General features: G+C 45.4%; 1 protein-coding gene across 3 annotated transcripts in view; it reads right to left on the reverse strand.

The window, feature by feature from the left end:
• MTSS1 (metastasis suppressor 1) overlaps positions 1–19003 on the reverse strand; it is a 223775-nt gene that overhangs the window by 185736 nt on the left and 19036 nt on the right. For all 3 annotated transcript variants that reach the window (XM_006830700.1, XM_006830698.1, XM_006830699.1), the window contains exon 2: positions 1968–2029. In XM_006830700.1, the coding sequence (XP_006830763.1) occupies positions 1968–2029 (62 nt within the window). The remainder of the gene's footprint in view (positions 1–1967; positions 2030–19003) is intronic.

A 19003-nucleotide genomic window follows, 5' to 3' on the forward strand; every position in this document is an offset into this window, starting at 1 on the left:
AGATAACATCCTTATCAAAGGAGAAATAATTGAAGTTGTTGTCAAGGACTTCATTCTTTCTTGGATCAACCATCAACACTCATGGAAGCAGCAGTCAAAAATCAAACGAAGCACTGCATTAGGCAAATCTTCTGCACAAGACCTCTTTGAAGCATTGAAGAGCGAAGATGTCAACTTGAGGACTAAGGTGCGCCTGACCCAAGCCATGAGATTTTCAATAACCTCATATGCATGTGAAAGCTTGACAGTGAAGAAGGAAGACCGTAGAAGAATTGATGCTTTTGAGTTATGGTGTTGGAGGAGAATACTGAAAGTACCATGGGCTGCCAGAAGAACAAACAGGTATGTGTTGGAAGTGCAGCTAGAGTGCTCCTTGGAGGCCAGGATGACCAAACGTCATCTCTCATGCTTGGGAAATATTGTCAGGAGGGGCCAGTCACTGGAGAAGGATATCATGTTTGGCAAAGTAGAGGGTCAGAGAAAAAGAGGAAGACCCCCAGCGAGATGGATTGGCAAAGTGGCAGTATCAATGGGTTCAAGCGTGGCAACAATTGTGAGGTTGGCTCAGGACTGGGCAGTGTTTCATTGTGTTGTGCATAGGGTCGCTATGAGTCAGTACCGACTCAATGGCACCTAACAACAACAACATAAGGGAGCAATGGGCTCTCCAATCCTCTGGCTAAAGCACTGGGCAGTAACCCATGTGTCAAAGGGCAAAGTCCATAAGAGCATCATCTCTTCCTCATCTCTCTGCCATCCACATGGCTTTTTATCCCAGAAAACCCTACCAGCTCTGCTCTTTGGTAAACAATCCTCCAACAACCCAAACTAAATAATGTCAACCCCAGCAAATGCCACAAACTGAGACCCTAACAATAAGCACTTTTTAAAATGGTCCATCCTCCATGGAGCACCCACCATGTCCTTCTCCCCACTGACTGAAAAAGCTGAAGCTTTCACCAGATGTTGGAACATTCCCTATTTCATAGCAAATGATTCATGCATAAGGCAAGGCTTGGGAATAATAATAGCCCTGTGGAGTAGATCTGCACTAGATTTTATTTGTTGTTTTCTTCTCCAAAGGCTTTACTGAGGCATAATTTGCATACCATAAAATTCACCCATTTAAAATGTACACTTCAATGATTTTTTTACTAAATTTACAGAGTTGCATAATCACGATCACAATCCAATTCCAGAACATCTCTATCACCCCCAAAAGGATCCTTCGTGCCAATTTCGTAGTCTCTTTCTGTTCCTATCTCCAAGCTTCACTGATCTACATCTGACTGTATAGATTGGCCTTTTCTAGACATTTCATACACGTGAAGTTATACAATGCTCAGTACTCTTTATCTGAGGCAATAAGAAGAATGGGAAAGAACATGGAATCTGGATGGAGCTTAACTGCCAAATTCAAATCCTTGCTCTGCCATTTATTAGCTGTCTAAGACTTGGGGTTAAGTTTCTTACCTTATTTGTGCCTTCGTTTCCTCATTTGTAAAATGGGATATGAACTGTACTCACCTCATAGGGTTGTGAGATTTAAATAAATTAACATGTCTTGCATATAGTCAGTGAATGCTACAGAAATGTTGCTCGTTAGCTCATGTGACTCTCAAAATTCCTACAGAAAGGAGGCGAAGTGAATATGAGTTCAATTTTACTTATGGTGATGGGGGCCAAAGCACATGTGCTGGACCCAAGGTCAGGTTGAACTGCAAGGTTGGCAGTTCAAACCCACCAGCCGCTCCTCAGAAACCCTACACGGGGTCACTGTGGATCAGAACCAACTCGAGGGCACTTAGCAACAACAACAAGAGCCATATGAGAATGCATTATGTGCTTCTTTGTCCAAAACACTTCCAAAATGATCCCAAGCTGGCGTCTTGCGTCTGTCCAACCTCACATCTTGTTTCAAGTTATTGCCTTTTTATTCTTTCTGTAAACAATAAGCTTCTACTTACCGGAGCTGGGACTGTAGCTTTCCTGCTTTGTTTATGAAATCTTCCCAAACTGGATAGCTCCCCTGCAATAAAACAAAGTCACCCGTTAAACCACATTGTGATAGACATGGAATTCCGACATTCACGAAGCATCCAATTTCAGTGACACCAGAGTACTAATCTGTGGACATCTTCCTTTGAAGTGCCTATGATCTGCTGCCCAGATTAAATAAAAATGTATTGGCTCAGGGAATGTGTTTAGAACATGCTCCATCCATGTAACCTTGCAAATATGACAGACTGTGACGGGACTAGTTCAGCCGAATCTAACACAGAACGCGTTACTGTATCACCTTTTCACTCAACAGATGGTTGGTCCAAATGTATGGGGTGGAAAGCATATAAGCTGTACCCTGATGTGGCTGCTAACACCACATGGCCCTGGATGTTCTCAGCCCTTGTCCCAAACATCAGGGAGGACGGACTCAAGGTGACTGACTTTCCTCCCCAGGACACGTGACTATCAGGAAGCATCATTAGAACATCAGCATTTCAAGGTTGAAAAGTTGTCTAAATATAGCCACCCAGCTGATGCCTAGAGCCAACATCTACACATAACACATAAAGGTTCTCCAGACAGCCTGTGCTCTTCAGCTCACAGGGATTCATCACTTTCCCATGACAGTCTATTATCAGCCACCCTGTCTTCTGAGGGGTCTCAGGCCACCACTGATGCTGCTTCCATGTGGAAATCTTCTCAAAGAACTAAGAAGAATCACGGTATTGGTGATTCAGTGCTACAGTTCTTGCCTTCCACACAGGAGACTTGGGTTTGATGCTCAGTCAACTTGTATATTGCTCTGATGTTGAACAGGCTCCAGCTGAGCTTCCAGATTAAGATGAACTAGGAAGAAAGGTCTGGCAATCGACTTCTGAAAATAAGCCAGTGCAAATCCCCTTGATCACAATGGTCAGATCTACAACCTATCACAGGGATGGCACTTCATTCTGCTGTGCACAGGGTCGTCACGAGCCGGGGGCTCAACTGACAGCAACTAGTATCAGCAATAAAGATAAACTAACACACGTATCCAGTTTTCCTTCCTTCATCTAGCTACTTCCAACTACTTACCTATACCGTGTTCTTTTCAAATCCCTATGGAGTCCTAGAGATATTGCATAGGTATCTCTACTCTGCTAAGTACAATGCTTAGACACAAACTCCAAACTGCAGATGCAAGCCTGACCAGGCCAAACCACAGTGGGGTCTGACACCTCCTTCCCTTTCATGTTACACTTACATGAGGATCCAGGTAACCAACCAATCAAGAGCTGACTTAAAATAAGACCAGAGAAGGGGAAATTATGGCCAGAGAAGTGGTGTTTGGCAATGGTTACGTGCCTGGCTACTAACCAAAAGGTTGGCGGTTCAAACCCACCGGTGGCTCCCCAAGAGAAATGTGGCAGTCAGCTTCCGTAAAGCTAACAGCCTTGGGAACTTCTTGGCACAGTTCTCTGCTGTCCTACTGAGTCACTACAAGGCAGGATTGACTAGAAGGAGCCAGGTAATGGGACTGGATCAGAACCACTTCAATATGAAACTAGGACTGAACACTTGGGAGATTCCATGGCAGAAGAGGATGCAAACATTACAAACCTTGACAAAGTAAAGATAATACATGGAGGGAGAAATTAAAAGGTTAATCACCTCATCGTTCATTCTATAAGCCTAATCAAAACTTCCTAAGAAGCAACAGAGAGTGACAGATGTTAAGTGCTCTTTTTCCCAGCCTTCAACCACACGTTCCCAACCTTAGCACTACTGGTGTTCTGGGTCAGATAATTCTTTGTTAGCGAAGACTCTCCTGTGCCCTGGATGATGTTGAGCAGCCCCCCTCGTCTTTATTCACTACATACCACAAACAAGACCCCCAACGAGATGGATCAGCCAGGTGGCATCATTGATGGCGTCAAATGTGGCAGCGGTAAGGAGGTTGGCCCAAGATCGGACATTGTTTCGTTCTGCTGTGCATGGGGTCGCTATGAGTCACTTCCAACTCGATGGCACCTGACAACAACAACCACCACCACAAACATCTTCCTCCCCAATTGTGACAACCAAACTCATCTCCAGAGTTGATTTAGATTCGCAGCGACGCTGTCTGACAAAGCAGAACTGACAAAGAAAACCCCAGCAGAGGGTTTTCTGGGTAGTAATCTTTATCAGAGCAATCACCAGGTCTTTCTCCTGCAGGAGCTCTGGGAAGGTTCAAATTGCCAACTTTCAGGGGCTGGGGGCGGAAATACTGCTCCGGGTGAAGAATCCACTCACTGCCTTACAAGTATCGGAGAAACGAATATCTTTTGGTGAAGAAAATGTTAACTGAAGTTCAGTAATACTTCAATTTCATTTTGTTCTGCTAAAGTAAAATTAACTATGTTTTTCATTTGAAACTAATATGCATCATAGGAACACACTGCTATAAAATTGCTTCTTGACGTATTTCTCCAGCTATCAGTTTGATCTGAAACTGTGCACAGAGATATCTGGAAAATTATGTCTACCAAATACTAAAATGGGTTCTTTTCTGGAAGCTAAAATTTGGACTGCTTTCTCGTTTGTAATTTCCTCTGTGGCTAGAATGTTTCTTTTGGGCTTTTTTTTTTTTTTTTTTTCTTTTTTCTTTTCTTTTTTTAAAATAAGGATCATGTATCATTTTTATGAAAACAATGAAGTCATTACATTAAAAAAAAAATTTAAGATCAAATTAGAGATACTGGCAACAACGCCATGAGTTTACAATCCACCCAGCTTCGCCATCTGTTTGACACATGCTGCTCAATCGCATCCATCAGTGCTTCATTTGTGCCACCATGGCCTGCCTGGCCCAAGAGCAGGTCTCTGGCCTTATGCCTGTAAGTGGCCATTTGCTTCCAGAAGACACTAAACCACACAGGGCAGAAATCCTACCTGACTGGCCCCTAGGGAGGCCCTGAGGCAGTCACACCTGACCTACTGGTCAACCACTACCCTTGCACAAGCTTTACCACCACACTGCTAGGCCACGTGGTAACCATCCTGTGTTTTTCCTGGGGGTTTCCTCCAGCCCAAGAGCAGGATTCATATAATTGAGATCCTGCGTGATCTCATAGTTCCTGGGTGGCACAAACAGTTAAGCACTTGATTAGTAAACAAAAAATTGGAAGTTCAAGCCCATTCAGCAAGGCCATGAAAAAAGGATTAGTGACCTACTTTAAAAATAAAATCAGCCATTAAAAACCCTATAGAGCACAGTTCTATTCTGACACATTCGGGGTCACTAGAGTTAGAAGGCACTCAACAGTTTAGTTTGGGTTTTCCAGTACCTCAGGTTACCATGATAGCCCCATCAAGATTCCAGTGATAACACCCAAGATGTCTCCCATTTCCCTTTTTCTTGTCAAGTTCTGATATGAACGGCCCGTCTACATCCACATCCAAGTAATCACAGTGCTAAGGGCTGAGCTGAACATTCTGGATAACTCATTAGAGAGCTCTGTCCACACGGACAGTAGTTAGCACCTGTAAGAGCTTAAGACTTCAACCCAAACCTGAGAACCTCGTCTAGCCATTATCTGTCTTTCTGATTCATAAGATATTGTAAAAAGCTTCTTTAAAGGCTTGAGGATGTTCGGAGACACTGTCCACCCAATCCTAGCCCAAGATCACCCCGATCTCTCACTTACACAGCAGGTAAGATCAGGGCTGAGCCCAACTCTCCCAGGTTCCAACCTCCCTTTCCAGGAAGCCCAGGACAAGCCTATTGAGACAAGTAATAAGGTCAGAAGTAATAAGGCAAGAGGTCTGGGCTGACTTCCAGTCACAGCCAGGTAGTATTTACTAGGTGAAAACACTTTACCTCTGAGGATTTGTTTCCTAATACTAATAAAATGTAATAATGATACGTGCAGTCTCTGGGTGGCACAAATAGTTAAGCACTCAATTCTTAGCCAAAAGGTTGGCAGTTCAAACCCACCTAGATGTGCCTCAGGAGACAGGCCTGATAATGTGCCTATGGAAGCTCACAGCCTTGAAAACCGTATGGAGCCGTTAGTTGTACTGGGCACACATGGGCTCGCCATGAGACAGAACTGACAGGATGGCAGCTAACGACAATAATGAAATCTATTTTAGATGATGATGATAAAATAGTAAATATAATAAGTGTTTGTTGTTATTGGTAAGTACCATCAAGTCGATTCTGACTCATTGTGACCCTGTATAGGGTTTCCAAGGCTTTAAATCTTCACAGGAGCAGAAAGCCTCATCTTTTTCATGCAGAGTAGTTGGCAGGCTTGAACCACACATCTGGTGGTTCACAGCCCAGTGTTTATCATATGGAGCTACTGTGCGCCCATATCAATTATAAAATGATAAAAATGTCACCACCATTATTGTTACTAAATGTTGTTGAATCAGCTCCAACCTGTCTAGGGTTTCTGAGGAGCAGCTGGAGAGCTTGAATGACAACATTGTGGTTCAAACAGACCTAGCAGTCTAGTGCTTATCCTATAGCACCACACGAGCACTCCATCACCATTATTAACACTGCCCATTACTGAGTATTGGTGGGGGGGGAGATAAATAGGAGCACACATTGGGGAGTCTGATTTCTTGGCTTGCATGTTAGTTTGACTGTTTGCTCTATGACACTGGACAAGTCACTTAAACTCTGCATGAGGACAAGTCATCACGTGGAGGGTTAGTACAAGGGATAAATTAGGGCATACATACGGAGTGCTCAGTGCATTGCTTCACACACAGTAAGAAGTGCTCAGTTCACACAGGTGCTGCAGGATAATGCACTAGAGTGCAAAGTCGGAGGTTCAAACCCACCAACCACTCCTTGGAAGCTCCAAACAGGGTCGCTGTGAGTCAGAACTGACTTGACGGCACTCAACATCACTAACAATGGACCCAAACAGTTGCAGAATCTGGGAAATCTCACTCAGAACACTGGGAGAGATCGTCTCCAAGTTAGACTGCACACCCCAGCTGGAACCCCTAGTCTCAGTGTGGTCCGTGGCAGAATTCTCAATTTCCAATGCTACAAACCCAGGTGCAGCTCTAGGCTAATGGACTTAAGTGCTATGGGTCATGGTTTGTATGTTGCTCTGATGCAGAACAGCAAACTAAGATGGACTTGTATTTAAACTTATGAAAATCAGTCAGTGAGAACTCTATGGATCACAATGGTCCAACCCCGAGCTACTCATGGGATGGTGCAGTACCAGGTAGTGCTCGTTCAACTGAGCACAGACAGGGTCACCAAGAGTCCATGGCCAAATCAGTGCTGTTGTTGTTGTTAAGTGCCATTCAGCTGGTTCTGACTCATATCAACCCTGTATGGTTTCTGAAGAGCAGCTGGTGGGTTTGAACTGCTGATCTTGCAGTTATAAGTCCAGTGCTTATCCTATAGCTCTACATCAGAATGCCAAGCCAATTCAACAGCAGCTCTGAAAACAACGTTCAGAACAAACTGCATGGGAAGCATTTTGCACCTTACTACCTGAGTCTTGATGTGGCGCTGTGGGCTGATGCGGCAGACTACAGAGTCGTCTGAACTCCAAGTCAGTGGTTCAAGCTCACCAGCTGCTCCTTGGAAACCCCATACAGGGCCGCTATGGGTCAGAATCGACTTGACGGCACTTAACAACAACAACAACAACAACTGGAGTCCTGGTGTGGTGCTATTAGGTAAGCACTGGACTGCTAACCACAAGGTCAGCGGTTCAAACCCACCAGCCATTCCTTGGAAACCCTTACAGGGTTGCTATGAGTCAGAACCGACTTGATGGCACTCAACAATAACAACAGTTGAGCAAGGACCCCTGGTGGTGCACTGGTTAAGCAGCTGGCTGCTAATTGGAAGGTCGGTGGTTTAAAACTCACTAACTTCTTCACAGGAAATGACGTAGCACTCTACTTTTTCTTGGAAACCCAATGGGGCAGTTCCTCTTATAGGATGAGGACGAGTTGGAACTCACTGAACAGTACAGTGTAGCAAATCTCTTCTAGTCAGAGGGTTTGTGAACTTCCACCAAACAGCTTTTTCCTGATGAATCTGGGGGAGATGTTGATGGATTCGCTGATTCAATTGGGACGGATAACATGACTGATCAATTTCACCATCCTGCTGGGTATACAATGAGTCATCTCAGAAGCAGATGGTGGGGGACTCTTACTACCATCGAAGATGAAGAGCCAGGAATGGAACACATCCTTTGAACCCAGAGATCCCTGTGCACTGAACCTCCCTGACCCATGGACACAAAACTGTGATGCCAGACTGGTAGACCCCAGAGCCAGAGCTCCCCAGCCCATGGAGCACATCAAGCTGAGTGACTCTGGGCAGGAGGCATGCTTGTAGAGCAGGGTGCCTTCTAGGTACTGAACTGAGGGAGCTAGTTTTGCTGACCCACAGAACTCGAGCTGAGGCTTAGGGTGGACTGGTGTGCCCTGTGGGCATTTATCAGTGGTCCTAAAAGAACTTTGTAAGATTGGCCAGGCAGAGAGAGGCTGTCCTGACCAGAACAACTGTGCTAGAAATTGTAACCTGTTAACGTCCCTAATAAAACACCCCAAACTGAATACAGTATTTGAATTTTTAATTATCACACCTAGCTGAGTAGCGAGGGCTGTAGGAAGAATGATTTGGTGTCATTTTTTCTTCATAGATGGCAATGGTTTTGGAGCTGTTTTGATTTCTTGGTGGATTCGAGTCCCTGGATAGCACAGGTGGTTAAGGATTCAGAGACTAACAAAACAGTTGGTGGTTCAAATCCACCTAAAAGTGCCTTGAAGGAAAGGTCTAGCGATCTATAAAATTAGCACTGAAAACCCAACAGAGCACAGGTCTACTCTGACACATAATGAGTCACAAGTCAGAATGGTCTTCCCATAAGTGGGGTTTTGGTATTCGCTGACCACATTTAAAGCAGAAAGAGGACGGGGAAGCTGGGCGTACAGGAACAGATAATTTGTCTACTGCTCCCAAGTAAATGGTGGTGTAGAGTACTCAAACCCAAGATAAATGTATCTAAAAACAGCTACTGCTCAAACCACTTGAAGACTACTTACCTATCTGTCCCCACTTTGGAGCCTCATTTCAGCCTTTTACCAAATTAGCAACAAAAAGAGGGTCCTCTCTCAAATCAAAGGAGCATACAACACACACACCCGCCTCTCAGCCCAGGAATACCTACACTCCGTCAGAAACCAGCCAAGAATAGCTCCCTCCTGAATGAATGATATTTGACAGTCTATCAAAGAATGGCAGGCCCACCTGTTTTGAGCAATATATAATTTAATGAATTTTACCCAAAAAACCCTAAACCTTTTAAGAAAAGACAAAAACCTCCTTGTTGAGAAATGAAAAGACATGTGTAAATGTTATTAATATTTAGAAGCAAGGCAGTGTTGGGTTGTTCCAGATCTTTCTTCTTTCAAGGGAGGGAAAAAAAAGTTTTGGGCCACCTTAAAATAGCTTTACTACAAAAGTTAAAACCTTTTAAGGAAGTGAGAAAAGAGGGAAAACATAATGGTAGAAAGCTTGAAAAGGTGAGCTCAGAAAAAAAAAGATCCTGTATTTTTCTAGGCTAGAAGATTTCATCAAGGGGACCATACTCAAGTTCCAACAGAAATCTGCAAACCAAGATGCTTTGGGTACTTAGAGCCTTCCTTTATTCCCTTGTCTGGGCCTGCCCACCACCTCCAGAAACATTTCCATCTGCCATGTTCACGCCTGAGGAAACCCTGAGGACAGCATTCCCTGAGAGATCAAGTACCTCCCGCACAGACCCCACTGTGGAGCCCATCAGAGTATACAGACCGGATTCACCCTTTTCCAGACAGACCCAAATCAAAGAAAAGAAAACACAGCCCACACACCTGGGTCTGCCAAAGTCAGAAGAGGAAAGGAATCACTTGAATTTCTTTGGAGAGGTGGGGAGGGCATTTGGGGGCCCCTGCGCAGTTTGTCAGGAGCCCCGATGGCACAGTGGTTGAAGTACCCAGCTGTTAAGCAAAAGGTCAGCAGTTCAAATTCACCAGCCGCTCTGCAAGAGAAGTCTGCTTCTGTAAAGAATATGGCCTTGGAAACCCAATGGAGCAGTTCTACTCTGGTGTGGTGCTGAGGGTAAATGTGCTGGAATGCAATGTCGGTTTGAACTGCAAGGTCGGTGGTTCAAGCTCACCAGCCGCTCCTTAGAAACTCTATACAGGGTTGCTACGGGTCAGAACCAACTCGACAGCACTTAACAACAACAACTCTGTCCTACAGACTCACTTGATTGGAATCAACTCAATGGCATGGGTTTGGGGCAGTTCATTGAGGAAAGATCTCAAACCACAGTGATTCTGACGGCAAGGTAAAAGACCTAATTAAAGAAACAGGAAGAGAAAGCAACTTTGTTCATAAGCATCTAAAGAGGATTCCCTTAGTCACGATGTAGGACTGTCCCCATTTCCTACAATGAGATAGATGGGGGCTTCTATAAATACACACTCACAGTCAAGGGTCTGCAGCCTCCGAGTGGGGGCTCCCACAAGGCTCCCCACAACAGAGCCATCATCTCTTAGGATTGTCTTCTCGTCAAACCTTCTGGGTAACTCAACTCTCGGGAGAACTCCTACACATCCATCAAGACCAAGCAGAAACACCACTTCTTTTCGACTGCTCGCTGATCTACTTCCTTCTTACTCACCCTGCAGGATTGGAGCTCTCTCAGTTTATTCCATCAAGTCATTTGTTTGCCTTCTACGAGCTGAGGTCTCCCCCACTAAACTGTGGGCTTGGGGAGAGACAAATGGAGGGAAAGGAAAAGCATTTCCAGCAAGAGAGGCAAGAGGTGCGAAAAGAGGGGAGCAGAGGCTGGAAATGAGCAGAGAGGACAAAGTGACCGTGGGCAGCCAGCAGAGGATCACCTGGGTGGCCTTCATTCCAGAGGCAGGTGACATAAATCCCAAGGCAGCCATGTGGCGAGAGATCCTGGCAAATGAACCATATAGCAGGTGACAGCCTTATCCCTTTGGGCACGAGGAGAAAGTAGTCCTTTTCTAACTTTTCAGGAGAAAAGCCCACTAAATCTCCTTCCGTACCTCAAGGATTTGGTGGCCACCTAAACAAACAGGCGAGCTGGCTTTCAAGTCTGTGCTTTGGGAAATATTCCCAAGTCCTTCTCCTACACGCTTTCCTGTCTCCCAGAACAGCCCATTTGCAGGCCCGATGCAGAGCTCAGAAACCAGGCAACAGAGATGCTGGTTTGGGCTTCTGCTTTGTTTTGGATTAAACAGAGGCCCACAGGATGGTGTCCAATACACAGTGCAGAAGCAGAAAGTGTGTGTAACTTATCAGGCACAGCAGCGGAATGGGGCTCCATAAATAATAAAGCCCTGGCCTGCCGGGGAAGCGGAACCTCAAGGGACAGCTGAGGGAACTGGAAACCACGCTGCCACAGAGAGAAGGGAGACGCTGGGAGCTATGGCTGGAGAAGAGGCAACTTGAGAGGTGACAGAGAACTGGGCAGGCAGTTCATGAAGAGGAGGAACGAATGGAGGGGTTGAAAACAAAATAGGGGTGGTTGGGAGTAGGGTAGAGAGTCAAGTTTCAGCTTTTGTTCTGCTATAAAGGGTCCAGACAGAGGCTGCCTCACCAATGGTTAGGGACAACAGGAATGCAAGTTTGGGTTGAAGAACAGATAGATACTGTGCCCATTGCCTACTTTTCACCTTGACAAGCATCCTGAGCAGCATCTCACAAAGCAGGGCGATTTTCTCAACAGTTGCTATGTGTTAGATACCTGGATCAGTGCTTCTCAAACTTTAACTTCCATCTCCATCCCCTGAGGGCCATGCCAAACTGCAGATTCTGGTTCTGGTGACAGGAGACAGGGCCTGGGCTGCTACCAGTCTAGTCTGAGTAGAGATGCGGAGGCTGCTGGTCCATACACCACACTGGGAGTCACACAGCTGTCTATGCACATGCTCACAACAATGCAACGAGGCAGATGTTTCTAGTACTTTATGTCTAAGTAAACTAAGGAGTCCTGGGGTGGTGCTGGGGGCTAATGCGCCAGACTGCAAAGCTGTTTGAACAGCAAGGTTGGCGGTTCAAGCTCACCAATGGCTCCTCAGAAACCCTATACAGGGTCGCTATGGGTTGGAACTGACTCAATGGCACTTAAAAACAGTAACAACAAGTAAACGAGGTCCTAGAGGCTTCTATTGAAGTGGTCTACGTTGGAATTTGAGCCAAGATCTGGCTAAATTTTCAGCCCAAATACTACCCTGATTCTGGGAGCCCAGCTATGGACTGCAGGGTGTGGCTCAGACAGTGGACAGGAGCCTGCTTCACATGAAGGTTCTGTAAGGAGCTCAGATTCGTTTTTCCCTCTGCAAGTCCATGGTATATTCACTATCCTCCATCAGCACCACAATTCCAATGTGTTAATTCTTCTTCACTCTTCTTTTTTCACATGCAGATGGCCATGACTGAAAAGACCCTAGGCTTGGGTCAGGCACACTTTAGAAGCAAGATTTCATTGGAAATCATCAGGAAAGGCCATTTGCTAGAAAATGGCATCATGCTTGGCACAGTGGAGGGTCAGTGAAAAGAAGAGACAGACAGCCTCTGCTCTGTTATGCACAAGTTGGAGCAGATTGTGCCAAGCAGGGGGCAAATGGTTCCCCAGAAACACAACACCTGGTTCCAACTGTAAATACCCCCAAGGGAATGCCAATGTCACCCTAAAAATGGTCAGTACCCTCAAACAAGGAGCTCTGGTAGCGTAGTGGTTACGAATCGGGCTGCGAACCTTAAGGTCAGCGGTTCCAAACTACCAGCCGCTCCACGGGAGAAAGATGAGGCTTTCTACTCCCGTAAAGATTTACACCCTCGGAAACTCTGTACAGGGTCGCTATGGGTCGGAACCGACTCGATGGCACTTAACAACAACAACAACCCTCAAACAAGTGAGAAAAAAAAGACCAAGAAAAACCCCTTTGTATAGAGTAAAGCCAGAAGCATTGCCACTCAGTATGACTGTGGATCATTTCATGTCATCTTCAGGTGTTCTGCGGATTCTGAAACGTGTCTGGGTCCACTCGACAGCAGTGGGCTTAGTTTTGGTGGGGACTTATCTGCTTCTACCCAGGATAGTAAGTAAGGAGCTCTGGTAGCACAGTGGTTACGATTAGGGCTGCTAACCTCAAGGTCAGCAGTTCAAAACTACCAGCAGTTCTGTGGGAGAAAGAGGAGACTTTCTGCTTCCATAAAGATTCACAGCCTAGGAAACCCTATACACAGTCGCTATGAATTGGAACCGACTCCACGGCACACCACCACTACCCAAGAAAGTAACGGTCTTCTGGAAGCATCTCTAGCTGCTGCTGCCGCCACCATCACTACAACCTCTCTCCATGTCTGCCAAAACCTTGGGGGGGGGGGGCTGAGATGAGGGGCTGAAGAACAGTTGACAGCATCCCTCCCCTAATTCTCTCAGTACACCCATTCCGGGAAATGAAAAGCAAAGAGTCTTCTAGAGGAATCTGGTACCTTCTGCTCTCAGTCCCAACTCCTGTGAACCCGCAGCTTCTCCTCCTAGTGTGAAGCAAGAATCTTCCAGAAATGGGTGCTCAGGATGATGGACAGGGCTTATGAATGCTTGTCACAGCTTTGTCCCCAAAGCCACCCTTCCCCACCCCATCCGGCAAGATGAAGGGTTCTTACGAGTCTCAGATGAAAGGCACTGTGTAAGCCCATCCGTCATAAAGCCCATTCTGGGTTTTTATTCTCTGGTGGGGCTTGCCTAATCCACTAATTATCCCTGCCCATCAAGTGGATGACAGTCTTGGGGATAATCAATGGTTGCTTCCGCGCACGCCCACCCTCAATCGTTCGCCCATCCTCAACACCAATAAATATGCCTGCGCAGAGGAAGATCTCCATGCAAAGGATGCTCCTCCACCCACCCACCCCCCTCACAAGCAGCTCCATTTGTAACTATAATACACTAATTAAGCCAAGGACAGCGGGCTTTCTCCTCCTACATTAATATCCAGACTATCTGCTTTCTGACATATGGGTAAGGTTTCCAGTTGAAATAAGAGAGAAACAAATATGCCAACAATATTTTGAAACTGTGTTGTTTTAGGATAAGCACTGGACTACTAACCACAAGGTCAGCAGTTCAAACCCGCCAACCACTCTTGGAACCCCTACAGAGGGTTGCTATGAATTGGGACTGACTTGACAGCACTTAACAACGACCAACAACAACAAATCAGTTGGTAAGTGAGCACTGGTGGCACAGAGGGGTAAGTGGTGGGCTGCTAACTGGAAGGACTGGGGATTTGAACCTACCAGCCACTCTTCGAGAAAAAGATTAGCAGTTGGCTTCCATAGAGACTGACGGCCTTGGAAACCCAAGGGGACAGTTCGACTCCGTCCACAGCAGTGGACTGAGGCTTGTGGGTTACTAGTAGTCGTTGTGTGCTATTGAGTGGATTCCAACTCATAGAGAGCCTGTAGAACAGGGCGGAACTGCTCCTCAGGGTTCCCAGGGCTAGTCACCTTTACCAGAGCAGAGTGCAGGTGTTTTCTCCTGCAGAGGTGCTGGGTGAGTTCTGACCCGCTGACATTTCAGATCGCATACGAACGCTTAACCACTGTGCCACCAGGGTTCTGGCATAAGCAGTCCTTTGTTTTGATCTGCTCAGATCCAGGCTACCACTAGCCATAAGTGGCTGTTATGGACTAAAACACCGAATTTAGTTCCGCAGTTCCACCGGCCATACTGCAACTCCACAGTTACACGTGGCGACGGTACTAGACCAGGCAGATCTAGGCACGCCTGCTGCAGACAGGGCTGTAAGGACAAGGTCACCCGGGGCATCCCCAGTGTGTTCTACAGCTCCCACTAGGTTTCTGGTTCTTTTTCTTTTTAACTTTGGCAAGCAAAAAAATCATAATAAAGTGTGCATGCTCTATATGTCTGTGAAAGAACCTTTCTCCCATTCTTTTTTTTTTTCCAAATTCATCTCGCCCCTCCACTAATTTCACTGCCCTTTAAAAAAAAAAATTATTGCCTTATTTGTATTTCCTTTGTTTCAGATGATCCCTTCTGCCAAAAAAGGGGGGACACCACAACCTTCATCGGTCACCTTACATTATGCCTCATGTAAAACCAGTTTTCAAAGGTGAAATCATCCCATCTAGAAGTCCAAATTGATTTCATTAGCATCATTAATAACAGCACCTCTTATTATGCAGGCCTTGATGGAGTGCTGTGGCTAACAGGCATTGCTGTTCTTGGTAAGTGCTGTCCAGTCGGTTCCGACTCTATAGGGTTTCTGAGGCTGCAAATCTTTGTAGAAGCAGAAAGCCTCATCTTTCTCCCACAAAATGGCTTCCAAGGTGGGGCTCAAACTGCCGACAGTGATTGTGGTTCACAGTCCAGTGCTTACTGAGCCACTGGGCTCCCGAAACAGGCATTATTTCTTCCCTTTATACAAAGAAAACGGGTTCAGAAAGGCTAGGTAATCTGTCCAAGTTTCAGAAGGGTTTGTCCTCATCCCAGTGTCTTCCATTAACTGCTCAGAAATTTCCAGTATTACTTTTAAAAAAGAAATGGTTCCAGGCTGTTTCAGCTAAAACTTATTGATTCTCCTGTTAAGTGACAGACTCCGGCGTCGAGTGGAAAAGATTTTCACTAAGATTTTATTGGGGAGTAAACCAAATTGCTGAAGCAAAGAAGATTGGAGACGCCAAAGCCTGCAGTTTGAAAAAGAGCCACCTCTTTTTATATACAGGGACTTCAAAAGATTCATGGGAAAAATCCCATTATTTTTCAAATTCCATTTTTCCATGAACTTTTTGAAGCTACTACATGGAGCCTTTGAGGAACTGAGTTGAGAAAAATAAAAAAGGAGGTTCTGAAAAGTTGTCATTTTCAGTAAAGTGGATCCTGTCAAAGTGGAGGCTTGTTTATCACTGGACCACGCTTTCTTTCATTGGTAGGAGGAGCAGGGGCTCCCAGTCCTTGAAGTTTAGATGCCCCATGAGAATGTGGGTTTGGAAAATATCAGTTAAGTATGGTGTTTAGGTAGGAGCTCCTGGGGCTGGTCTAAGCTGGTGAAGATTCTGTCTGCAAACCTGCTGTTGTGGTAGGAAGCATTCATAGCAATCCCATGTGACAGGAGAGAACTGACCCATAGGGTTTGCTGGACCATAGGGTTTTCTAGCACCGTAGAGCAAGCCCTGGACTACTAATCTAAAGGTCGGCAGTTCAAACCCACCAGCCACTCCATGAGAGAAAAGTGAGGTTTTCTGCTCCCTTAAAGTTGTATAGTCTTGGGATCCCTTTCCAGGGTCCTCATGAGTCAGAACCCACTCATTGACAATGAGTTTGGTCTTGAGTTCATCTTTGCTGGAGCAGATCACCAGGGATTTCTCCCTCAGAGTCACTGGGTGAGTGAACTCAAACCATCAACCTTTTGTTTAGTGGCCGAGTGCTTACAAGTTGCACCACCAGGGCCCCTCTGGAAATCTGAGTACTCAATAAATATTTCACCACCCAACACTGGGATCGACATTCAATTGCTTCATCCAAGAGATCATGAGCAATGTCTATGAACATTTTAATCCCTGCTTCCCAGCATAACATCTACCCTGATAACCTTGTTCCATGATCAGCGGTTCAAACCTACCAGCCCCTCTGTGGGGATTAGGGGAGGCTCTCTGCTCCTATAAAGATTTACAGTCCTGGGCATTCTAAGGAGCAGTTCACTCCTCCATCCTACAGGCTGCTATGAGTTAGAACAGACTTGATGGCAGTAGGTTTGGAACCTTTCTCTCATTCCAACTAGGTTCAAAGCCATCATGCTGTGGGTTCATGTCTGTGTATAAAGTCCCCGTGGGGAGCTGTCCAGCCTATACACATTATTTCACACTTGCCTCTACTCATCCACTGCTCCCTGGAAGGGCCCTTTCTTATGCCCACCCATCTCCTAACCACGTCTGCATTTTAGGGATCAGCAGTTCCTCTCTGGGCCAATCTCTCGAACACCCTCAACACAAACACGAACGTCCATGATCCTGAGTGGACCATGTGTCAGCCTGAGGCTTGGAGCCCCTCAATGAGAGCCTGTGGGTTTACCCTAAGCAGTCTTGGTGGAGCAGTGGTTAAGTGCTTGGCTGCTAACTAAAAGTTTGGTGGTTCAAATCCAACCACCACTCAACAAGAGAAAGAAGTGGCAGTCTGCTTCCATAAAGATTGTTGCTGTTAATTGTAAAGTTCTGGTGAGTCAGCTCCAATTCACAGTGACCCTGTATAGGGTTTCTGAGGAGTGACTGGTGAGTTTGAATCACCAACCCTGTGGTTCAAACCAACCCTGCAGTTCAGTGCTTATCCTACAGTGCCACTCTAGGACTCATCTTTAAAGAATGCTGTTGTTATTGAGTGTCATCAAGTCGGTTCCGACTCACAGAGACCCTGTCTAGTGTTTCCAAAGAGTGGCTGGTGAGTTTGAACCCCTGACTTTGTGGTCTAGTACTTTATCCCACAGTGCCATACCAGGATTCCTCCATAAAGATGACAGTCTTGGAAACCATATGGGGCAGTTGGACCCTGCCCTATAGGGTCACTATGGTTGAACTCGTCTTGACGGCAATAAAATTGGTGTTTGTGGTGTTTAAATTGGGTCCGTCCTATAAACCAGTTGCTGTTGAGCAGACACTGACTCACGGCTACCCTGTGTGTGTCAGAGTAGAACTGTGCTCCACTGAGTTTTCAATGACTGATATTTTCCCAAGTAGATTACCAGCTCCTTCTTCGAAGGTCCGTTTAGATGGACTTGAATCTCTGGTTCATCCTAAAAACTCAGGCCCAGTGCCATAGAGCCAATTCCAATCCATGGCAAAACAGAACTGCATTGCATAGGGTCATTTTTGAGTTTGTTTTTACTGTTGTTAACAAGGTTGTATATAACATTTATTGAAACAGACCCCTTTTCTTGCGTATTTTTTAGTGTCTTTATGTACCTTGCTCAAGTTGTGCAGAGCTCACCAATATTTAGTCTTGTCTTCACCATTACCAAATTTAGCAAGCATCTACTCTGTAAGTGAAGCTCTGGACTGTGAACCACAGAGTCAGCGGTTCATGTCTACCAGCTGCTCCATGGGAGAAAGATGAAGCTATTCTCCTGAAAAAATTTACAGCCTTGGAAACCCAATACAGGGTATCACTATGAGTCAGAACCAACTCAAAGGCACTTAAACAACTATCTAGAAAGTGACTCTCCCTCCCATCCCAGGTAACCATTAAAGAACTTCATTTTTCACGTGTACATCTATTCTTGACTTCTAAAAACAAAACAGTGGGAGCCTGTATTTGTCTTTCTGTGATTGATTTCTTTCACTCAGCATAAAGTCCTCCGGATTCATCCATGTTAAAAGATGTTTCACAGAATTCCTCGTCATGCTTTATAATGGCACACTATTCCATGATATGTATGTAACACAGGTGTTAATAATCCATTCATCCCTTGGTGGGTACTTCGGTTGCTTCCATCTATTTCCTGTTGTGAATAACACTGCAATGAGCCTCTGTGTGTGTCTGTGTGTCTGTGTCTATTCATGTCACTTCTTTTGTATCTCTAAGCATATACTCCTAGGAGCAGGACTGCTGTATCATAAGGTGTTTCTATTTCTAGAATTTTGAGGAAGTTTCCTACTGTTTTTCCATCGTGGTTGTACCATTTTAAAACCATGCCAACAATGTATAAGAATTCCAATGCCCTTCTACTTCACCAGCATTTGTTATTTTCTGGGGTTTAAAAATTTTTTTTTATCACTACTATTTTTTTCAGGGGTGAGTTGGTATCTTCCTGCAGCCTTAATTATAATTAGCATCTCTCCAATGACTAATAATCAGAAACATCTTTTCATGTATTTGATGGCAGCCTCCAAAACCTCTTTGGTGAGCAGCCTGTTCAAGTCCTCTGCCCATTTTAAATATTG

This window comes from Chrysochloris asiatica, unplaced genomic scaffold, assembly GCF_000296735.1.
Source record: "Chrysochloris asiatica unplaced genomic scaffold, ChrAsi1.0 scaffold00001, whole genome shotgun sequence".
Taxonomy (NCBI): domain Eukaryota; kingdom Metazoa; phylum Chordata; class Mammalia; order Afrosoricida; family Chrysochloridae; genus Chrysochloris; species Chrysochloris asiatica.